This window comes from Pogona vitticeps, chromosome 1, assembly GCF_051106095.1.
Source record: "Pogona vitticeps strain Pit_001003342236 chromosome 1, PviZW2.1, whole genome shotgun sequence".
Taxonomy (NCBI): Eukaryota; Metazoa; Chordata; class Lepidosauria; order Squamata; family Agamidae; genus Pogona; species Pogona vitticeps.
This window is the reverse complement of record NC_135783.1, coordinates 81,309,463-81,333,576: the sequence shown is the minus strand read 5'-3', so window position 1 is coordinate 81,333,576 and position 24,114 is coordinate 81,309,463. Positions and strand designations below refer to the sequence as shown.

The following is a 24,114-nucleotide window of genomic DNA, read 5'->3' as shown; positions in this document are numbered from 1 at the left end:
CTCCTCCTGCATGACTGCAACAGCCAATGAAGTAGATCTGAAAGCCTAATGTGGAAGAAACACTGTACTTTTTTTGCAGCACATAAAATGACTTTGTAGGATTTGCTCATATGAGATATTTTAATTGTCATTTGGTTAGCTAGGGTTAAAGAAAGTTTAAGCTAATTTGCAAGTACCATTAAGGAATTCCGAAATGGGGGGGAAGTTGCAGAGCAATATGTGGCCCTGTGTCTATCCAAGCCCCACTTTCCACATTAAGCAGAATCTGATGGCAGACCATGGGCACCTTAAGTCACACACAGTTATAGTTCTCCTTGTGATCCAGGGAAGGTAAAAGCTGCATGTTGCAAAATGTGATTCTAATCATTCTCCAGAGATGCATCCTCAACACAGGAAGGAAGGTTGGTGGGGTGGCACTGGAGGAGTGCCAGCATTCCTAACAGAAGGCCTAAGACGATGCATGGAAGCTTTGGGCTGTACACACCTATCTGTTCTTGATGCTTGTGAAACCAGAAGCTTATCTATCTGTGGACAGTTTGCAAAAGCAGGAGCAGGAAAGCTAAACTATCTAAAAAATGAGGCCTTAAGAAGGATGCGAGGATAACAGCAGTACAGGGATGTGTGAATAGAGAGAACCAAGGAAGTTTGGTAATGCAAATAGGCAAATACGGCATCTAGTAACAAGTTTATAAAAGGATTACAATATTTGTTGCTGGGAGGTTGGGCATTGAAAGTGAACTGCAACAGAGCTGTACAGAACAGCTGCATCATAGAACTTATAACAGACATAATGTTTAAATCTTAAATTGCAGGGACTAAACACAGAATCATATAAAAGTGAAGTTGGAAGGGGCCTAGAAGGTCATCAAGTCCAACCCCCTGCTCAATGCAGCAATCCAAATATGCATATACAGTAAAAGAAATCCATAAAGCAAGTGTGGTCATTTTTGGTTTTTTGTTTGTTTTTTTAAAAAAATACTTACATTATTCTTCTGGCAAATAATTTCCTGTAAAGAAAATGATAGATAAGAATGTTAAGAACCACCCACAAACAATTTTGTGTTTGCATTTCAGGTTATATTTAGCCAACAAAGAACTCTACAGCTGTTTTGAGTTTTTAATATTCCCCTTTGGAATCTTGCATTTCTTTTACAGCACTCTGTTGCTTAGAGGAAAGACAAAAGGTACTGTGATGTGAGTCATTAGAATCTCTCTTGCCCTAACAAGTAACAGGAGACTGGACCACACAGTTTAAACAGGTGAAGGTTTTTTATGGCATAGAGATAAAACAATCAGTAAACTTTCATAGATCAAGTGTATTGATGTTTAGGTTCAGTTGCTGTTAAATGTGGTGGAGTAAGTCCAGGAATAAAAGTAGTAGCTGGCACAAATACAAAATCAGGAAAATATTACTAATTTGTGTTAACAAGACAGTATCTAAGCTGCGATGATATGAAGAACAAGGTGTTTATTAATTAAACTATTTGTTTGTTTTTTTTTGATTATTTATTCAGGGTTAGCTGTGCACAGAGCTGAGCATATCAGCACCGAAAGACTATTCTGCCATTGCTGCTTCTGCTCATCTCATGCTTGACCTGGTATGAGACAAATATATGGCATGAATATTTTTAAAAGGGGAGAAATCATTCTCCAACATGGTTTATGCTACAATAATCTAAAGAATTTTTCACTGTATTAAAATACTATTATTTAAACATTTCTGATGGATCTTGGGGGGTTTGGTTGATTTTTTGGGGGGCTCCCCATTTCCGATGGGTCCTGCATGTTTCCCTTGCTTTTTCCTTTGTTTTCTTTGCATTTCCAACCTGCCCCCTTTGTTCTCCATGCATTTCTGATCTGCTCCGTTTGTTTTCTGTGCATTTCCAATGGGTCTTTGCATCTTGATTGCTTTTCTTCCCCCCCCCCCCCTTTGGCCAGAAGGGATTAATCGTGTTTCCAATGGGTCTTGCTGTGATTTTTTAAAATAAAAACAATTTGGTGATTTGTTTTCCTTCGGCCAGAATGGATTAATTGCATTTCAATGCATTCCTATGGAAAATGGTGCTTCGACTTAAGACCATTTCGAATTGCATCCATCTTCTGGAACAGATTATGGTCATAAGTGGAGGCACCACTGTAGTGCCTTGGCACTAATGGAAGCATTATACAAGCTAAATAAATAAATCAAATAAATACGTAAATATTTAAATTAAAACATGCTCACTATGTGAGCTTGGACAGCTACTGTGTCTCAGCCTAACCTACCTGGAAGAAAAATGGACTGTAAATAATAATAATGAGATTTGATTATTTTGTTTACTTCTGCCACACTCTCCTGCATTATTGCACTGCTTAAATGCTTTGAGGATAAGAATCCTGTTTAAGATTGCGAGAGACTGTTCTTGAGTTTCAAGATGCTGCTGCATTCTTAGCATGTTTTGATAGAATCATAGAATCACAGAATCATGAAGTTGGAAGGGTCCTATAAGGCCACCAAGTCGAACCCCCTGTTCAGTGCAGGAATATAAATCAAGCTGGGAGTGAGGATGTGGTGTGGCTTTATCACAGCATAGGCAGCTTGCTTCAGCATCTGAGTGTGTTGACTACCAATACATTCATCATGAATCTCTGCTCCTTCACCAGCTGTTACCATGTCATGTTGACACTGAGTATTGTGTAGGTATGGAGGATATTACCACAGCACACCCATACATTTCTCTGCATGTTTCTGCAAATACAGTAACTTTTACCACCCATCACCTGCACCACCCCGCTCAGACCCTGAATTTTCATTCCATGAATGCAGGCATCTATTACCTTCAGAGACTGCAGGGAGTCTGCATTTGTATCACAGTAGAGGATAATGTTGTTGGCCATGCTGAAGCTCTCTCGGACTCCCAGGTGATAAAAAAGGGAGGGCTGACGGAAAGCATCGCTCATCTCCACCACGGCAATATCTGTGCACATGAGCCAAATATATGTTTCGTCAGATCTTGCATAAAACAACTACTCCAACGATATTTTCAACTAACCTGCCAACTTCACTCATCAGCCATCAAAGACAGCTATTACTCTGGAGGAAAGGAAACATTCAAAAGGCCTGCAAGGAAACATCGGCCAGAATCTTGTTGGTATAAATTCATATGATGGAAACTGATGATGTTATCAGCTAGTGCCAACAAAACTTGTAAAAAGATTAATAACTTCCTAACACACACACACACACACACACACACACTTTAGATCCTGAGGCTCCCTGCATTTCCTTTTGCATGATAAATCCTTTGGGAATCAGGAGAGTGGTCTTTAATCATGAGAAGTCACCACCACTGGATTGCCAGTGGCATTGATTTGGCAGCGATTTTTGATAATTAAAGGCTCTCTTTCTTGTTCTAAGGCTCCCAAAGGCTTCCTTTGGGCAAAAGGGAACCCCAGGGACAAATTTTGGGTACAATTAAGAGTCAAAATACATGGGGCAGAAAATACTGTAAAGCCTCGAAATGCTTTGATCCAGCACTGAGACTCTACAAAAGGGGAACTCCAAGAAGGTGTGACACAAAATCATAACAATTTATGTGATACATAATGTTAGACTTACACCACATTTCCCTCCTCTTAATTAGCCCCTGTCTAAACTAATTCTATATTTACATTTTATTTCCTTGAGAGACTCACCAGAATAAAAGGAAACATTTATGCCTGCATAAATATTTTGGCATGACCTAGAGGAGTAAACAGCTGCTAATTAAGGAGTCCCTGATCAAATTCCTAGTCTCATGCAATTCAATTGGGGATTTGTTAATTAGAGGCTATTTGCTACTTCAATCTATGCCAATGCACTTAACACAAACATAAATATATACTTCAATTCTGACAACAAAAACATTTTGTTTTGCATATTTTATTCCTGAATGTACCTGAATATCAATTCTGTAAAGTCAAGTCCAGATTACAACAAACAGAACAACAACAATATAGAAGGGCTGTATTGAAATAAACGGTAGTTAGATTATAAATGCATTATTACAAAACTATGTACTGTATCATATATTTTGAGGATTATAAAGGTGTGAAACTCTCTCTCTTTTTGGTACAATTCATCTTAACTAAAGGGGAACCACCAATGCCTCTTTAATATGAAGTGTAATACTGTACTGCTGATTTCAGCAATTCCATCTGTGGATATTTCCCACTTCTCCTTAGAATGTTTCTTGTTAAAGAAATGAACCTTCTGCACCTGCACTGAAAATGCAGAACAGTAACAATAATTAAGGAATCCAAGAAAAGATATATTTTCTTATGAACACACCATTTGCCTTTCTCACCAAGAACGCTTCCTTCTTCTACTCAATAAGCAATATGTGCTGATTTTTCAAAGAATGAAAGGGAGGAATCAACTAAGAAAAAAATATGTTCTGAATCTGATATACAAGAAGGTCTGCTCTGTTTTGGGCTGTTCACAATATAAACGTTAATTTGTCATTGCATCATTATCATCTAAGACATGTAAACCACTGAGTTATCCAGCCATCAGCACTGTATCTGTCTACAGATGTGCAGGTGCTTCTGTTGATTACTGATCAGCAGAAGGAAAACTGGAACAAGTAGGCATATTTTGATCATCTACATTAAAAAGAGCACTTGACTACAAAGGTGCAATTAACCAGTTAGCCCATATATCATTATCAGGTTATATCTGTGTCTACATCTGTGGATGTAGTTTTCCATGTGGTAGGTGTGTTAGTCTATGCAAGCATATCAACAAGGAACACAAAACAAAAGCAGGCAAATAAATATGTAAACACGACAAACATGTTTGGTGGGCACCATGAAAACTAACTGCTATATTTTAATGTGAGCTTTTGAACATGTTTACTTCATCAGACATATGAGTGAAAATATAGAGACTGCATAGCAAAACATTCATACAGGGCTCTAAGATAAAAGGATGGTAGATAAAGGTTGGTAGATTCAAGATGCATTTCACACCTAGTACATAATGATTTAAGACTCCTGTTTGGGGACGTGGTGGCGCGGTGGGCTAAACCGCAGAAGCCTGTGCTGCAGGGTCAGAAGACCAGCAGTCGTAAGATCGAATCCACGCGATGAAGTGACCTCCCGTCGCTTGTCCCAGCTCCCGCCAATCTAGCGGTTCGAAAGCATGCAAATGCAAGTAGATCAATAGGGACCACCTCGGTGGGGAGGTAACAGCGTTCCGTGTCTAAGTTGCATTGGCCAGGTGACCACAGAAGATTGTCTTCAGACAAAACACTGGCTCTATGGCTTGGAAACGGGGATGAGCACCGCCCCCTAGAGTAGAACACGACTGGACAAAAATTGTCAAGGGGAACCTTTACCTTTACCTTTGGGTTTTCAATGTTTTTTTTTTCTTTTCTTATGAAGCTTTATTCTCTAAACATCACCAGTGGATTTCTAGGTGTGAAATGCACCTTGAAACTACCAACTACTGCATCCCTTTATCTTAGAGCCTTGTATGCATATAGTCTTTGTATTCTTTCTCATGTCTGATTTTCTATGAAAGCTCACATTAAAATATAGCAATTAGTCTTTAAGGTGCCACAATCTCTTTGTCTTCTTTATTATTTTGCTTTTGTTTCATTTTGTTTTGTGTTCCTTACTGATATACATCTAGGGCATTTTCAATAGCATTGAACTGATTATTATACCAGTCAGATGCAACTTATTTGAACAGTTTCAAGTTCTCCCAGAAAACCAATGACGAGGGAAAGAGAAGCATCTATTCTTGAATACCTCTCCTTGTTTTTCAGCCTTAAAGCTAGAAAGCAGGGACTGATACAGATGTGATACTAGATGCCTGCAAAAGCACAACCAGAAGATTAAAGGGGAGAAGCTCACACACTTCTCTGTGCTTCTTCCTTTTTCTTGACACATTTCTTCCTCTCCTCTGGTCCATTCTGTTTCGGAGATACTACGAATCCTGCATCAAATGTTAACTCTTAAGCAGAGGCAGCAATCTCTTCCTTGGGAAACTGTTGCAATCCCCTAGTTTGTTTGTTTGTTCATTCCCTTTATATATCACCCCAGTAGTGCCACAGCACTATTCTAGGTGGTTAACAATGTAAAATAACAAGGCATAATGAACCAAGTAAGAGTAAGAAGATACTATTATAAAACAAAGAATAAGCAAATAAATCAACATTAAGGCATGACAGTGCAGCAGTTTCAAATAAGGCAACAGGGCAAGAGCCCTGCCCCCCCCCCCAAAATAAATCAGACAAGGCTGCATTCAAAGCTCTCCAAGAAGAGCAGTGCTTTCAGGAGCCTCTTAAAAATGGTGGCAGGAGGGAGGAGGCCAGGTAAAGTTCACCCTGGAACTGATTCTTCAGAGTTGGTGCCACTGCCGAGAAGGCCTGATTTCTCCTTGAAGATTTCCTGGCCTCCTTTGGAGTAGCCACCCTGAGAGGATCAGACACAGGAGGATGACCTTGGAAAAAGATGCTTCAACAAGTAATGTGGCCCCAAACTGTTCTCTTCCCCCCTCCATCACTGGCTTGAGCAATACAACATGGCTCAGATTAATCTGCAGCAGTGTTCTTTTGAGCTGACGGGGAAATTCAAATGGCAGCAAAATCCACCTCCCTCTGCTAGTAAAAGTATCAGAAGTTGGGAAGGTTCTCTCTCTCTCTCTCTCTCTCTCTCTCTCTCTCTCTAATGTTTTCAAGCACTAAGGAATACTACAGTCCATCAAAGAACACCTTGCCAAAGCTTGAAAGTAGTAAATCACACGTAACACAGTTACAGTATCTGCAATGAATTACCTTTTTGCTCTCTTACAAGTGTGTAACAAAATTACATTTCAAAATTCATGTAAGTGGGAATGAAGTAATTATGGAGGAGATAACAAGTAACAAGTTTCTACTTTCCATTAAAACTTACTTTGTCCTAAACCAGTTTACCATTAAAATCAAGATACAGTTAAACCACTTTGAAAATAAATAAATAAATAAATAAATAAACAAAGCAATAATAAAAGCATTAAAAAAATGGTATAATTCATTAAAAACAGTTAATTAAAACAGGGGGTGGGTGGGAACAACTGCGGGTGTATTAAGTTACAATTCCGCTTTTTTGACGTCCATGCTGAATAATATATTGATATATTCATATCATTGTATGTGTGATAGACAACTGGCAGCTTGTGTTTATACAACCACTGTTACATAACAGCACTGATGTTACCTGTCTGTCATGGGTTTGGAGGGAAAGTTCCATCCTATGGGGAGTGGAAGGCGGGACATCAGGAGGAGGGGCTGTACTGTATAAATATGTGATGCCTGTGTGGTGAAGAGTAGATGCTGAGACAGACTGTGAGACACTGGGTTGGGACGAAGCAGCAGCTGGGGAAGAAGAAGCTGTTGTGGGAGTCTGGGTGTCTGACAGGGTACTACTGTGTGTCAGAGTACCAACCTGATAAGTTCAGGTGTCTGTGGGTTAGCCAGAACTGATGGGTTCAGGGTCTGTGCTTTAAGTTAAAGGTTCTAGGTGAACCAAACTGTATGCTTGTGTGTGTGAGAATAAGCCACGTTACTTTATTTTATTCACCTGATTGTTTTATTTACCCTGTTTGTATTTAAAATAAACCTTATTCTTTTATTGTTTAAAAATCCATCCCTGGTCTGTGTGACTTATTATAGGGAATGGTTGGTGGCAGCTTAGTAACTGTGTGATAGATCCCAGTAGGTCTGGGTTTGTCACATTGATTGGTGTCCAGCGTGTGGGATACGACTGGTCCAGTTGTCCAGCGGTCCAGCAAAGCCTTGGCAAGTGTGCCCAGAGCAAGGGGGGTCTAGTCAGGGACAGTCTGAGGCGCGTAGGTAATCTTCTAGGTGTACCTCACGGGGAGGTGCACTAGTAGAAGAACGTGCCAACTGGGGAGACTTAGATTTAGGTGCTCTGAGGCAGCCTAGTTTTGGCGGGAAAAGCTGAGGCAAATCTGCGTAGCAACAGTGAGCTAGCTTGCCAGCTGAGAGGCCCAGCAGAGGGGGGTAGGCTCTGACTCGATACTGTTGCAACTTTAGTGCTGAAGAACAGCAGCAATCTCTAGGGAGAGCTGGTTCTGAGGTAAAAGGAAAAAAGTGGTCGTTTTATTTTGAGGCTTGACTTTTTAAAGCAGCCTGTTCTGAGGGGGGGTATGCCCTTGACTCGAAGCCAAGTAGCAGACATGAGTGAGGTGAAAGACCCCCAGATTGACCAAGGTTCTGAGGAGGAATTTGGCTCAGTGCAAGGTGACAGCACAGGAGAGCAGGACCCAGAACTCAGAAAAATACTCCTAGCCCAACAGCATGAACTGAGGGTGAGGGAAATGGAAATCAGAAGAAAAGAAAGAGCTGAAATCTGTCAGGCAGAGGCAGATGCCAAGAAAAGGGGAATGGCCATGAGGATAAAAGAGATGGAACTGAAACACCAAATTAGACTGGTACAATTGGAATTGAAGTTCCTAAATAAGTTTATTAACAATTTATCAGGGGAAGAAATGTCAAAGAAGGAAAAGTATGAGGCTCAGGTCAGACAAAGTGAGCAAGATCTTGAAAAATATACTCAGCAAAAAGACATTAAATTAAAAGAAATCAGAGATAAGACTGAAGAAAAAGTAAAAGAGATAAAAGCTAGGGCTGAGGAAGAAATTTTACAGATCAGGGCTGAGTTTGAGGCCAAGCAAAAGGAGCTGGATTTGAGAATAAAAGGGAAAAGCCAGCAAGGGGGAGGGGCCCATGGTGAAGGGAAGCCCTCAGACATGAAACCAAGACCTCAGATTTTGGAGGGAAAACCAAAACAAGATGAGAGAGAATCAAAATACACCAGAAAATGTTATTTCTGTCAGGGAAAGGGTCATCTAATCTCAGAGTGTGAGAAATTAAAGCAGCTAAAAGGAATGGTGCCTCAGAATGCTAGTGGGACCAAGCCAAAAGCTGTGTTCTGTGTCCAGAAAGAGCAAAGCTCAGTGTCACTGAGGGAGCCTGTTGCCATGACTACTCAGTCTGGAACAGCTACCTCTGCTGATCAGGCTGAGGAAAATGGTCCTCTTGTGGAGGTAAAGCGCTGCTTGCTGATAAAAACAGATTCTCAGTTGTTTGAGACAGCAGGGGTGGACGTAGGAATACTTGACCGCCAGTATAGGGGGCTGCGGGACACTTGTTCCCAGGTAACCCTGTGCCATCCAGATATCATCCCTAGGGAGTTTATAATCCCAAATGAGAGCATGAAGGTGGCAGGGATTGAGGGGCAGGTAATCTCTCTGCCAGTAGCAGAGGTACCTGTCAACTTTCAAGGCTGGAGGGGAGCTTGGCGGCTAGCGATTTCATCGACTCTGCCAGCAGCCGTGCTCGTGGGAAATGACCTGGCTGAACATGTGAAACGGGTGCTAGTGATTACACGTTCACAAGCCACCACAGGGACAGTTCAGGGGGGGAATGATGAGCCAGAGACGGAAGCAGAGGGAAGTTCAGAAGCTGTGGTGGAAACCTTAACCACAGACAGCAGATTTGGACAGGAGCAAAAGGCAGACGCCACTCTCCAAAGGTGTTTTGAACAGGTGACTGACGCCCAGCTAACACCTGAAACCCCAGTGAGATTTCTGGAGAAAAAGGGGATTTTATATAGAGAAACCCTGAGGAATATCTCAAAAGGGGGAGATGGGATCAGAAGTCAGCTGGTGGTACCTGAAAAGTATCGCCCCATGATCTTACAAAGGGGGCACTCTGACATGTTTGCTGCCCACTTAGGAGTGAACAAGACACAGCAGAGAATCACACAGAATTTCTACTGGCCTGACATAGGGAAGCAGATCAGGGAGTTCTGTAAACAATGTGATGTGTGTCAAAGGCAGGGAAATAACCGCGACAGGACCAAAGCAAAGTTGTGCCCTTTGCCTGTGATTGACACTCCGTTCAAATGCATAGGGGTGGATATTGTGGGACCTTTGCCCAAGGCCACAAAGAGGGGGAACAGGTTCATTCTAACAATTGTGGACCATGCCACAAGGTATCCTGAAGCCATACCCTTGACTAATATTGAAACTAACACAGTGGCCGATGCTTTGGTGGGGTATATGTCCAGGATGGGATTTGCCTCAGAGATAATCACAGATTTGGGCGCATCGTTCACATCAAAGCTCATGAAACGCTTATGGCAAATTTGTGGAATAAAGCACAAGGAAACCACTGCCTATCATCCAGAAAGTAATGGGTTAACTGAGAAGTTCAATGGGACGCTAATGCGCATGATTAGGGCTTACTTGGCAGAGAATCCAAACAATTGGGACCAGAAGCTGCAATCCCTTTTGTTTGCGTATCGATCAGTGCCACAAGCCAGTACCGGGTTCAGTCCATTTGAACTTCTATTTGGAAGAAGGGTGAAAGGGCCCCTTGATTTGATCAAACAAAATTGGGAGCAGATCACCCAGGATGACCCACAAGACGTTGTGACTTACATAGACACTTTGATGAATGACCTAAGGAGAAATCTAGAGCTGGCAGCAGAAAACCTGCAAGCTCAGAAGGTCAGACAGAAAACATGGTATGACCACAAAGCTAGAGAGAGGCACTTTGACCCAGGGGAGGAAGTGCTTTGGCTTAGGCCCTGCAGAGAGAATAAACTGCAGCTCAAATGGGCAGGACCATATAGGGTCATTTCCAAGATGTCAGACCTGAACTACCTAATAGAGCAGGAGGAGAACCAAGCAAGGAGGGTGGTTCATGTGAATGCCCTAAAACCCTACTACAGAGGGGAACAGAGGGTTTTATTCGCGATAAAAGCAGCTGAGAGTGAGGAAGCTGAATTACCCTTCTGGGAGGGTAGAGGGGAAGTAAAATACAACCCAGAGGAGGTAAAGATCAGTCCTGCACTCACCCAAGACCAGCAGCAAGAACTAAAAATGCTGCTTAATAAATATCAACAGGTGTTTTCCAACAAGCCGGGGATAGTGAAGGGAGTGATGCATCGGATCCACACAGGGGATGCACCCCCGCAGGCAGTATCCCCATACCGAGTAACGGGACCCTATAGGGACAAGGTGCGGAAGGAGCTGGACGAGATGCTGAGGGAGAACATAATCGTCCCCTCTTCTAGCCCTTGGTCCTCTCCGATAGTCCTTGTGGATAAGCCTGATGGGAGCATTAGGTTTTGTGTCGATTACAGGAAATTAAACCGTGTAACCACTCCTGATGCCTACCCAATGCCCAGGCTAGACAACCTGATTGAAACCATAGGGGGTTGTCGGTTCATCTCATCATTGGACCTGGTAAAGGGATATTGGCAATTAAGAATTGATCCCAGGGATCAAGAAAAAACTGCCTTTTGCAGCCCTTTTGGTCTCTATGAGTTTCGAGTCCTGAGCTTTGGTCTCAGAAATGCACCAGCCACATTCCAAAGGCTGATGGACCAGACCTTGGCAGGGCTCAGTGACTTTACAGTGGCCTACATTGACGACATAGGGATCTTCAGTAATACCTGGGAAGATCACCTGATACACCTGGAGTTAGTGCTGCAGAGGTTAAGTGCAGCAGGGCTAACAGTAAAGGCCAGCAAGTGTCAGCTGGGTAGCCCAGAAATAAAATACTTGGGTCACATGGTAGGGGGAGGAGTAATAAAACCCCTGGAGGCCAAAATAGAAGCTGTTCGTGATTGGCCTAGACCCAACACCAAGAAAAAGGTCAAATCATTTCTTGGGTTGGTGGGCTACTACAGAAAGTTCATCCCGAGGTTTAGCGAGATTGCGGCTCCGCTGACCGATCTGACGAAGAAGACGGCTGATGACCGCATCCCGTGGACCAGCGACTGTGAGGCGGCGTTCCAGAGGTTGAAGGAGGCGTTAATCAACTATCCTGTGCTGCGCGCTCCAGACTTCGACCGGGAGTTCATCATCTACACCGATGCGTCTAACTGCGGGGTAGGAGCAGTTCTGTGCCAGGAGGATGAGAATGGTGACCAGCATCCAGTGTCCTACCTGAGTAGGAAACTTCAAAAAGGTGAGAGACATTTGGCAACCGTGGAGAAGGAGTGTTTGGCCATAGTCTACGCGATCCAGAAGGCCAAGCCTTACATCTGGGGAAGACATTTTATTTTGTGTACTGACCATTCACCATTGCAATGGTTAAAGACAATGAAAACCCACAATAGCAAACTTATGAGGTGGGCTTTAAACCTACAGGACTATGACTTTGAAGTGAAGGTGGTCAGAGGGTCAGTGAACTGTGTTGCTGACGCCTTATCAAGAAGACCTGAAGAATGAAGACGGCGAAAGAACATGGACTATGTGTATATAATGCTGATAAAAAGTAAAATGTACCTGGTTTTGAATTTGGTTTGTATTAATAAAGGTAAATTGATGTACTGTATATGGTAAAATGTTTAAATGCATATTTGCTATGGTTAACTTGGAGTGTAAGTATGAGTAAGTATAATATGGTATGTATAACTGTTTTTGTGTATTTTATACAGGTTGTTTTTTTGGTGAAAAGCACCTTAGCTTTCCCCCTACAAAACAACTTTTAAAGAGGGGAGGTGTTACATAACAGCACTGATGTTACCTGTCTGTCATGGGTTTGGAGGGAAAGTTCCATCCTATGGGGAGTGGAAGGCGGGACATCAGGAGGAGGGGCTGTACTGTATAAATATGTGATGCCTGTGTGGTGAAGAGTAGATGCTGAGACAGACTGTGAGACACTGGGTTGGGACGAAGCAGCAGCTGGGGAAGAAGAAGCTGTTGTGGGAGTCTGGGTGTCTGACAGGGTACTACTGTGTGTCAGAGTACCAACCTGATAAGTTCAGGTGTCTGTGGGTTAGCCAGAACTGATGGGTTCAGGGTCTGTGCTTTAAGTTAAAGGTTCTAGGTGAACCAAACTGTATGCTTGTGTGTGTGAGAATAAGCCACGTTACTTTATTTTATTCACCTGATTGTTTTATTTACCCTGTTTGTATTTAAAATAAACCTTATTCTTTTATTGTTTAAAAATCCATCCCTGGTCTGTGTGACTTATTATAGGGAATGGTTGGTGGCAGCTTAGTAACTGTGTGATAGATCCCAGTAGGTCTGGGTTTGTCACAACCACATCTAAAACAGAAACGACAATTCAAGCAATATATTCCCCCAACCTTTTCCCCACACAAGGTCAAAGTTAAATACTCATTAACAATCCAATACTTTTGCATGCCCTATCAGCTATTATGTCTACACAAAGAGAATACTTCTCAGAAAAAAAGGCCATCAAACTGTACAGATGTGATTCTCAGAAACTTGACTACAAAAATGCTCACGTAAGTTTTTTAAAAGAAAAAAAACAATAACCCTTTTATGCATAGATACTTGTGAAGCAAAAAGAGGAAGCTAGAAGACAATAAGGACAGTCCATACTCTCATCATAATTCCCTAGCTAGAGTATGCTCTCATGTTTTATAAGTAAAACGCTTATGTGGGCACTCAGTTCAGGAACAAAAAAGGCAGCAAGCAAGCCAGTGAAATAAAATTAAGAGGATTAAGAAGAAATGAAAATGAAAAACCCATAAAGAACACTGCTCATATTTGGTTTAGGCAGTATTAAAGAAGCCATTTTTTCTTTATTCTCAGGTGAGAATTAGAATTTGGTCACATCAAGAGGAAGTCTGAGTACTTGCCTCCTCTCCCTTGCATCAGCCCATATGTCTAAACACACACATACACAAACACACATGCACATGCACATACCCCTCCACCATCACCACCACTTGCCAGCTTTGAAATGATTGTTCTAGATCAGCAAATTAAACCTAGCATTTGAGCAAAATATTCACCATGGAGAGGAAAGCAGCTATGTGGTTGTGAAGGAAGCAGACATTAAGGACAGCTCAGCCATTATGGCATGAACAGCATAATCCGAGTCCATTAGGATGAGCATGGTGAAATACATCTAGAGAATGACTGCATCATCCTGGTTATGTAGTTTAGTTCTCCACCCTAGTCTTCAAGTCAACACCAATGGCTCTGAATGCCTTGTCTGTCCCTCTTTGGAATGTAGCCAGACAAGTTCCACACAGGTCGTGGGCCTTTTTTCTCTCAGCCCCACTCAAACTGTCCATCTGTTATCTCCCCTCTTTAAAAAGCAAACACCACAGAGGTCTGATGCCCTACCCCATAGTTCTTTGCCTGCACACTCTTAAACTTGAATTGGGCTAATTACTATTACATTCTCAGCCAAATGTAAAGCAGCAGCATTCTAGTGTAACCAGGGCTGGAAAGATGGAATGCCCTGGGCCTTTTTGATCAGCAGAGACCATGAGATCATCTGCCACCAGCCTCACTCTTCTGTGTTCCTTCTGAACTACTCACAGAGGGGAAATCCCAGCAACAATATGTGGTTGTGAGTCATTCCTATTGCAAAGAAAATTGTTTGAAGGGAGGGGGGGGTCTTGATCCAGAAGTGTAATTAAGGCCAATTAGCATTACAAAGTCTTGCTGCTGGGAGAGAGGAAGAGTGCTAAAACTGGTTTTCTGATATGGATCAACAAAGGCGCCAGCATGTTCAGACTCACCTTGAGTGAGCAGCTAAGGACTTGTTGTGGTGAGCAACCCCACTTCAAAGTGTACCTATACAGCACAGCTTGGAAATGTACCTTTTTGCATGGCTATTAAGACTGGCAGGATGTTTCTGGGAGTTGCAGTTCAAAAAAGTACACCAGATTGTATTCGTGAAGGCTTTCATGGCCAGGATCTAACGGTTGTTGTGGATTTTTCGGGCTCTTTGGCCATGTTCTGAAGGTTGTTCTTCCTAACGTTTCGCCAGTCTCTGTGGCTGGCATGTTCAGAATACAGCACTCTGTGCTCTGGTGTAGTTTTCTTGGGAGTGGAGTATTTATGGCTGTGAGATGGGCTTTTGTCCGTTTCAGGAGATGGGTGATTAGTGTGTCTTGTTGTGGGTGTATTGTTGTGATAATCACAGTGACAAATAATCTCTCCTCCATATCATAACAATAGAACCACAACAAGACACACTAATAACCCATCTCCTGAAAAGGACAAAAGCCTATCTCACAGCCATAAATAGTCCACTCCCAAGAAAACTACACCAGAGCACAGAGTGCTGTCCTCTGAAGATGCCAGCCACAGAGACTGGTGAAACGTTAGGAAGAACAACCTTCAGAACACGGCCAAAGAGCCCGAAAAACCCACAAAAACCGTACACCAGATTGCTGGGGAAAAGGCAGCCTTCTGTCATCGTCATTCATTACTTCCCTTCATGCGGTGTCTGACTTGAACATAAGACAGAGGTGAGCAAACACAGCAGCATCAGGTACCATTTTTCTTCTTTGTCTAGCCAATGTCTACTCCCCTGGAGATGTAACCAGAGGGATTGGGGCCATGGCCAAAACTAACCTGCATATTTCCATCTTATTTTTAAATTAACCCTAATTGATCTGTTCAGTTCACTTCACAATGGTAACAATAATTCTGTACTTTGTTCTGTAAGTCACATCATTCATACTTTATTAAGTAACTACTGTAAACAGAAAAAGCTGTAATAACACAGAATTGCAACTCTTTGAGAGGTCTTCAAGGAATACCAAAATGACCTTGGTGCCTGCATGTAGCCCACAACCTAAGGTGTTACCTCAATTTACCTCAGTTTTTGGACCTTGCTTCCCTGACTTATATAAGACCACTCCCACTTCTGCAGCTGGATAAATATACTTAGCCTGAAGGCTTTCAACATTTACCAAGGATTCAGATCCTCAGAACTAAATGGACAAAGGCATGCTTTAGATAGTATTCTCCAATCCTGAATCTTTCAGCTATGCCGGACTACAAATTTTAAAATTCTCACCCAACAACTAAGTTGCAGGAATTTTAGTCTGGAGAGTCTTAGATTGAGGAAGCCAATTTACAGTTAAAAAACAACAACAAAAGAAGCCTAAAGGGGAACACAACAAAATGTCACTGAAAAAAAACACCACATTTGAACATACAAGCACATGCTATTTTATCCTAGGAGTCCCTTAAAATGAATAACTTCATATTTGATTTAATACATTAAAAACTTTATTCTTTCAGATTAGTTAATATTAATTTTAAGCAAATTAGGTTTTTTTGGTTCCTCTAAACTCTGACAAATTATGCTTCCTTTTAAAGAAGAAATGCAGGATCAATCAGTCAGTCAGTCAGTCAATCAATCTTTTGTGCTAACAGTCTAAGTCTTAGCAAGAGCAGCCAATATTCAGGCATAACAACTGATCTATAGTTTCAGTGATATATCAACGGGCCCATATTTCCCATATCTGTTTCTTCCTTTGAAAATGCCAGATAGATATGAATTTAATATACTGTGCACACATATACGTACATCCATCTCTACATATGTTTATACATATTGGAACTGCTAGATAGCTCAGTGGAGGTTGGGAGTTTGATTCCTTACCATGCCCTCTTGGCAGAGGCGGGATTCAATGATCCACAGGGTCCCTTCCAGCTCTGCAAGTCTAAGATGATGATTGTTTGTGTATGTATGCAGGGCCGGACTGGGACCAAAAATCGGCCCTGGCATTTAGAGCACACAGGCCCACCGGCTGTGGGGACACCTGCCGCTTCCTCCGAATCCCTCCCGGGAACGGCCCGGGGACCATGGGGCGGCAGCGGGGAGCGGGGGAAGGCAGGCGGGGGTCGCATGGATTGCCGGCTTGCTAGAGGCGGAGAGGGGGGGTCTTTGCTAAGGCCGAGAGTCTCCAGGCCCCCCCGAGAGCCGGGCAAGGGGCCACTCGCTCAGCGGCGCATCGGGGTCCCACAAATGCCTCGGCCGACGACGCCAGCAGTCCCACAGGCCAGGGCTCCGGGCGAGCGGGGCGGATGCGGGCCCCGCCCGGGCCGGGCCTCGGAGGGAGGGGTGGCGGCTCCTCGGCGGAGAAGGAGCCCGGCACAACGGACTGGCAGCGGCGGCGGTTCTCGCGCTCTCCGGGAGGAGGGGAAAGGGAGTATGGGGGCCCGCCGCCGCCTTGCCCCCTCCTCTGCCGCCCCCTCCCGCGGAGGAAAAGGTGCAGGGCCACGGGGCAGGGGGGAAAGGGTGCTGGGCCTTGCCCGGTCCTCCGCCGACGCCCCTCAGCCGTCCTTGCCCGACGGCGCCAGGCAGGCAGGCAGGCAGGCAGTGGGCCCGGTGGCAGCGGCAGCAGAGCCCGGCCCTGCTCTTCCTCCAGCGGGCGGTGGGAGGAGAGGGAGGGGGCTCGGGGGCGGGGGTGAGGGGGGAGCGGGAGGGGGCCCCGCCCTCTTCCGGAGGGGGGCACTCGGAACCGGGCGGGAGGGTCTTCTTCCGTCAGTGGGGCCGGCCGGCCGGGAGGCGCGGCTGCAGCTTCCCCGGGGGAGGGTCAGCCGGCCAGCCGAGCGGAGGAAGCTGGGCACCCGGCGGCGGCGGTGGCGGCAGCAGAAGAGCAGCGGTGGGGAGGCTGCGAGGCAGGAACCGGCCGTTCTGACCATTGGCCATTCTGGCATTTGCCAGAACTGCCAGATGGCCAGTCCGGCCCTGTATGTATGTACATATGTCAATTGATTTACTCACTAAAGGAAGCCAAAGTCTCCAGTTTGCAAAACCTGAGCTGGGCTGTTAATAACAGGACATTTTGAAGATTATAACAGGACATTAATTAATGGGACCATCCAAAGTCATATGCAACCTGACAATGCCTGGTAACAACCACATGTATACATGTATATATGAATTTTTATATAATATACAGTACATGTACATATTCATATAAATGTACTTCTACGCATACTCGTACTACATTGTTGGCAAACTACCTGAGTAGTTGAGCCACTGAGGCCTTCATGTTAACTGAGAGTCAAGGGTTTGAAGAATCCTGGTGGAAATGCAGTTTGACAATGAGTGCTCTGCCAACTATTTTTATTCCCTCCCCTTGCTATTAGTGAAAAAGTATGGTCTGTTGTATGCATTTTTCTATGCTTCTGAAAAAGCAAAGCAAAACTATTTTGCTGATCTTCCTGTGGGACTTTGTTAGCTGCCTTACACTTCTCAACAGAAGGTAGGCTAAAATGCTTCTAAACTGGATCGAGCAGAGATGTCCAATGCTCTGTCTTGCCCGGTGACTCTCAATCTCTTTCAGCCTGTGACCCCTGATATTGTGGACAAAGCGCTTGTAGCGTTCACCCTTATTATGTTAAGGTGGGTTCCCCCCCCTCAAGAAGACACTTATTAGGCCCATTAGAAAGAAACCTAATTTGGTGGCGGACAATATTGGCAATTATAGGCCCACCACCAATGTTCCTTTCATTAGCAAAGTAGTCGAGAGGGTGGTGGCAATCAGCTTTAGATAAAACAAACACCCTGGATCTGTTCCAGTCCGGCTTCAGGCTGTGCCATGGTACAGAAACGGCACTGGTCGCCCTGTTAGATGACCTATTGGGGGAGGCCGACAGAGGGGAAATGTCCCTGTTGGTCCTCCTTGATATCTCAACGGCCTTTGATACCATCAACCACGGTATCCTCCTGAGGAGGCTCTCTGAGTTGGGAACTGGTGGCCATGCATTTGTGTGACTCCGATCCTTCTTCAGGGACCGTCCTTAGAGAGTACAGCTTGGGGAGAGGTTATCGGCCCCGTGGACCATCAATTGTGGGGTGCCACAGGGCTCGACCCTCTCCCCAATGCTGATTAATATCTATATGAGGCTGCTAGGTGGGGTCATCAGGGGGTGTGAAGCATCGTGCCATCAGTATGCTGATGACACCTAACTCTACATCTCCTTTTTTCCAACTGCAGGTGATGCCATTCTGTCCTTCGTCGCTGCTTGGAGTCTGTACTGCAATGGATGCAGGAGAATGGGCTGATGCTGAACTCGGACAAGATGGAGATCCTGAGGGTGGGTGAACCCTCCATCAGCAGTTTGGGAAACTCCTTCTCTTTTGGAAGAGTGAGGTTCGCAGCTTGGGGATACACCTGGACCTGGCACTTACCATGGAAACTCAGGTGGCGTCAGTAGTCCGTTCCGCATATTTCCATCTTTGGTGGATTGCGCAGCTGCGTCCCTATCTTGATGTTGGGGCGCTCACCACTTTGGTCCATGCGCTCTAATCTCGAGATTAGATTACTGCAATGCACTCTATGTGGGGCTACCTCTGAGATCGATGCAGAAGCTCCAAATGGTGCAGATTGCAGCAGCCAGACTTCTTACTGGAGTGAGGAAATGCCAACACATCACTCCCACCCTGGCCGCCTTGCATTGGTTGCCCGTACGCTTTCGCATTGATTTCAAAGTTTTAATGATTACATACAAGATCCTAAATGGTTTAGGACCTCGATACTTGGCGGAGCGCCCCTTCCCACCTATATCTGCCCGTACCATCCGATCTAGCCAGGGGAGGCGATTGAGGAGCCTAACGTCGAGGGAGGCCAAGAAAGGAAAAACAAGACACCGGGCCTTCTCGGCAGTGGCTCCTTCTCTTTGGAACAAACTCCCCTCTGAGATTTGCTTGGCCCCCTCACTGAGTATTTTCAGAAACCAACTTAAGACCTGGTTATTCAGACAGGCCTTAACTTAACTTAACTTCTCTTTTCATCCCATCTTGAACTATTGTTGTCCTGTATATTGCTGAAAAACTGTTAATATATATTTTGAATTGTTTTTATCTTGTATGTTGTGAGCCGCCCAGAGTAGACTATATCTAGATGGGCGGCATATAAGTGCAATAAATAAATAAATAAATAAATAAATAAATAAATAAATAAATAAATAAATAAATAAATAAATAAATATCTTGGCAAAAAGAACAGGTACCACTATGGACACACTCTTTGGTTTAAGCAATTAGTTATTTCAATTTTTTTAAACTGTGCTTTTAATCTGGAAGGCTGAACATTTTTTTCATCTTCTTTCCACGTGCAGGCAAGCAAAACTGCTGTCTGACATCTCAACAGCTTTTATACATTTGTTGTTTTCATTTGGGGCTGTTACATACAGCACTGATGTTACCTGTCTGTCATGGGTTTGGAGGGAAAGTTCCATCCTATGGGGAGTGGAAGGCGGGACATCAGGAGGAGGGGCTGTACTGTATAAATATGTGATGCCTGTGTGGTGAAGGGTCACACACTGAGATGATGCTGAGAGACACTGGGTTGTGACGAAGCAGCAGCTGGGAAGAAGAAGCTGTTGTGGGAGTCTGTGTGTCAGACAGGGTACTACTGTGTGTCAGAGTACCAACCTGATAGGTTCAGGTGTCTGTTGGTTAGCCAGAACTGATAGGTTCAGGGTCTGTGCTTCAAGTTAAGGGTTCTGGGTGAACCAAACTGTATGCTTGTATGAGTGAGAATAAGCCACGTTACTTTATTTTATTCACCTGATTGTTTATTTATCTCTGTGTGTATTTAAAATAAACCTAATTCTTTTTATTGTTTAAAAATCCATCCCTGGTCTGTGTGACTTCTTAAAGGGAATGGTTGGTGGCAGCTTAGTGTAACTGTGTGACATATCCCAGTAGGTCTGGGTTTGTCACATTGATTGGTGTCCAGCGTGTGGGATACAACTGGTCCAGTTGTCCAGTGGTCCAGCAAAGCCTTGGCAAGTGTGCCCAGAGCAAGGGGGGTCTAGTCAGGGACAGTCTGAGGCGCGTAGGTAATCTTCTAGGTGTACCTCACGGGGGGGTGCACTAGTGGAAGAACGTGCCAACTGGGGAGACTTAGATTAAGGTGCTCTGAGGTAGCCTAGTTTTGGCGGGAAAAAGCTGAGGCAAAACTGCGTAGTAACAGTGAGCTAGCTTGCCAGCTGAGAGGCCCAGCAGAGGGGGGTAGGCTCTGACTCGATACTGTTGCAAGTTAGTGCTGAAGAACAGCAGCAATCTCTAGGGAGAGCTGGTTCTGAGGCAAGAAGGAAAAAAGTGGTCGTTTTATTTTGAGGCTTGACTTTTTAAAGCAGCCTGTTCTGAGGGGGGATTATGCCCTTGACTCGAAGCCAAATGGCCGAAATGAGTGAAGTGAAAGACCCCCAGATTGACCAAGGTTCTGAGGATGAATTTGGCTCAGTGCAGGGTGACAGCACAGGAGAGCAGAACCCAGAACTTAGAAAATTGCTCATAGCCCAACAGCATGAACTGAGGATGAGGCAATTTGAAATGGAGGAAAGGGAAAGAGAAGGAAGGGAAAGGGAGAAACAACGGCAATTTGAATTAGAGAGAGAGAGAGAGAGAATGGAGAGGGAGGAAAGATTGGAGAGAGAGAGAATGGAAATGGAGAGGGAGAGAGAGAAAATTGCTCTGGAAAAAGAAAGAATGGCCTTTGAATTAAAAAAATTGGAACTGATGAACCAGAATAATAATAACAATAGGGATTCTGAGGGAGGCCAACTGTCTAAAGCTGACCTGAAGAAATTCCCTGTGTACCACAAGGGAGATTGTCCTGAGGTGTTCTTTTCCTTAGTGGAAAGAGCGTTTGTGGACTTCTCAGTGAGGGAAACTGAGAAGATGACCATCATGCGATCTTTAATCAGTGGTAGCCTGGCTGAGGTTTATGCCGAGATGCCTGAGGAACTGATGAAAGATTTTGCAGAGTTTAAAAAACTGGTGTTTGCCAGACATGGGATAAATGCGGAGCAGCTGAGACAAAGATTCAGGTCCCTCACTAAAAAACCAGAACAGACTTTTACCCAAGTGGGGGCCCAATTGGTGAGGCTGCTTGAGAAATGGCTATCGCAGGAGGGAACAGAGACCTATGAGCAGCTTAAAGACTTGATAGCACTGGAACAGTTCTATTCAGTCCTGCAGGGGGAATTGAAATTCCAGGTGAGGGAAAGGAAACCGAAATCTGTGGCAGCAGCCGCAGAGATCGCAGATTTTATTTCTCAAATAAGAAAGCCCTTGGGTGAGGGGAAATCTGTAGGTAAACCCAAAGAAACCTACAGCAAGTACTCTCAGGGACCAGGGAAAAGCCAGCAAGGGGGAGGGGCCCATGGTGAAGGGAAGCCCTCAGACATGAAACTAAGACCTCAGATTTTGGAGGGAAAACCAAAACAAGATGAGAGAGAATCAAAATACACCAGAAAATGCTATTTCTGTCAGGGAAAGGGTCATCTAATCTCAGAGTGTGAGAAATTGAAACAGCTAAAAGGAATGGTGCCTCAGGAGTCTAGTGGAACCAAGCCAAAAGCTGTGTTCTGTGTCCAGAAAGAGCAAGGCTCAGTCTCACTGAGGGAGCCTGTTGCCATGGCTACTCAGTCTGGAACAGCTACCTCTGTTGATCAGGCTGAGGAAAATGGTCCTCTTGTGGAGGTAAAGCGCTGCTTGCTGATAAAAACAGATTCTCAATTGTTTGAGACAGCCGGGGTGGACGTAGGAATACTTGACCGTCAGTATAGGGGGCTGCGGGACACTTGTTCCCAGGTAACCCTGTGCCATCCCGATATTATTCCTAGGGAGTTTATAATCCCAAATGAGAGCATGAAGGTAGCAGGGATTGAGGGGCAGGTAATCTCTCTGCCAGTAGCAGAGGTACCTGTCAACTTTCAAGGCTGGAGGGGAGATTGGCGGCTAGCGATTTCATCGACTCTGCCAGCAGCCGTGCTCGTGGGAAATGACCTGGCTGAACATGTGAAACGGGTGCTAGTGATTACACGCTCACAAGCCACCACAGGGACAGTTCAGGGGGGTAATGATGAGCCAGAGACGGAAGCAGAGGGGAGTTCAGAAGCTGTGGTGGAAACCTTAACCACAGACAGCAGATTTGGACAGGAGCAAAAGGCAGACGCCACTCTCCAAAAGTGTTTTGAACAGGTGACTGACGCCCAGCTAACACCTGAAACCCCAGTGAGATTTCTGGAGGAAAAGGGGATTTTATATAGAGAAACCCTGAGGAATATCTCAAAAGGGGGAGATGGGATCAGAAGTCAGCTGGTGGTACCTGAAAAGTATCGCCCCATGATCTTACAAAGGGGTCACTCTGACATGTTTGCTGCACACTTAGGAGTGAACAAAACACAGCAGAGAAGGGTGAAAGGGCCCCTTGATTTGATCAAGCAAGATTGGGAGCAGATCACCCAGGATGACCCACAAGACGTTGTGACTTACATAGACACCTTGATGAATGACCTAAAGCGAAATCTAGAGCTGGCAGCAGAAAACCTGCAAGCTCAGAAGGTCAGACAGAAAACATGGTATGACCACAAAGCTAGAGAGAGGCACTTTGACCCAGGGGAGGAAGTGCTTTGGCTTAGGCCCTGCAGAGAGAACAAACTGCAGCTCAAATGGGCAGGACCATATAGGGTCATTTCCAAGATGTCAGACCTGAACTACCTAATAGAGCAGGAGGAGAACCAAGCAAGGAGGGTGGTTCATGTGAATGCCCTAAAACCCTACTACAGAGGGGAACAGAGGGTTTTATTCGCGATAAAAGCAGCTGAGAGTGAGGAAGCTGAATTACCCTTCTGGGAGGGTAGAGGGGAAGTAAAATACAACCCAGAGGAGGTAAAGATCAGTCCTGCACTCACCCAAGACCAGCAGCAAGAACTAAAAATGCTGCTTAGTAAATATCAACAGGTGTTTTCCAACAAGCCGGGGATAGTGAAGGGAGTGATGCATCGGATCCACACAGGGGATGCACCCCCGCAGGCAGTATCCCCATACCGAGTAACGGGACCCTATAGGGACAAGGTGCGGAAGGAGCTGGACGAAATGCTGAGGGAAAACATAATCGTCCCCTCTTCTAGTCCTTGGTCCTCTCCGATAGTCCTTGTGGACAAGCCTGATGGGAGCATTAGGTTTTGTGTCGATTACAGGAAATTAAACCGTGTAACCACTCCTGATGCCTACCCAATGCCCAGGCTAGACAACCTGATTGAAACCATAGGGGGTTGTCGGTTCATCTCATCATTGGACCTGGTAAAGGGATATTGGCAATTAAGAATTGATCCCAGGGACCAAGAAAAGACTGCCTTTTGCAGCCCTTTTGGTCTCTATGAGTTTCAAGTCCTGAGCTTTGGTCTCAGAAATGCACCAGCCACATTCCAAAGGCTGATGGACCAGACCTTGGCAGGGCTCAGTGACTTTACAGTGGCCTACATTGACGACATAGGGATCTTCAGTAATACCTGGGAAGATCACCTGATACACCTGGAGT

General features: G+C 44.6%; 1 protein-coding gene across 2 annotated transcripts in view; it reads right to left on the bottom strand.

Moving 5' to 3' along the window:
• Nucleotides 1-24,114, bottom strand: part of MAP3K5 (mitogen-activated protein kinase kinase kinase 5) — a 118,762-nt gene that overhangs the window by 71,294 nt on the left and 23,354 nt on the right. For both annotated transcript variants that reach the window (XR_013540601.1, XM_020779391.3), the window contains exons 2-3: nucleotides 2,818-2,957; nucleotides 984-1,007 (exon numbers count right to left, since the gene is read on the bottom strand). Coding sequence is in view for 1 of the 2 variants with exons in the window: in XM_020779391.3 (XP_020635050.3) it covers nucleotides 984-1,007; nucleotides 2,818-2,957 (164 nt within the window). In the remaining variant the exon portion in view is untranslated. The remainder of the gene's footprint in view (nucleotides 1-983; nucleotides 1,008-2,817; nucleotides 2,958-24,114) is intronic.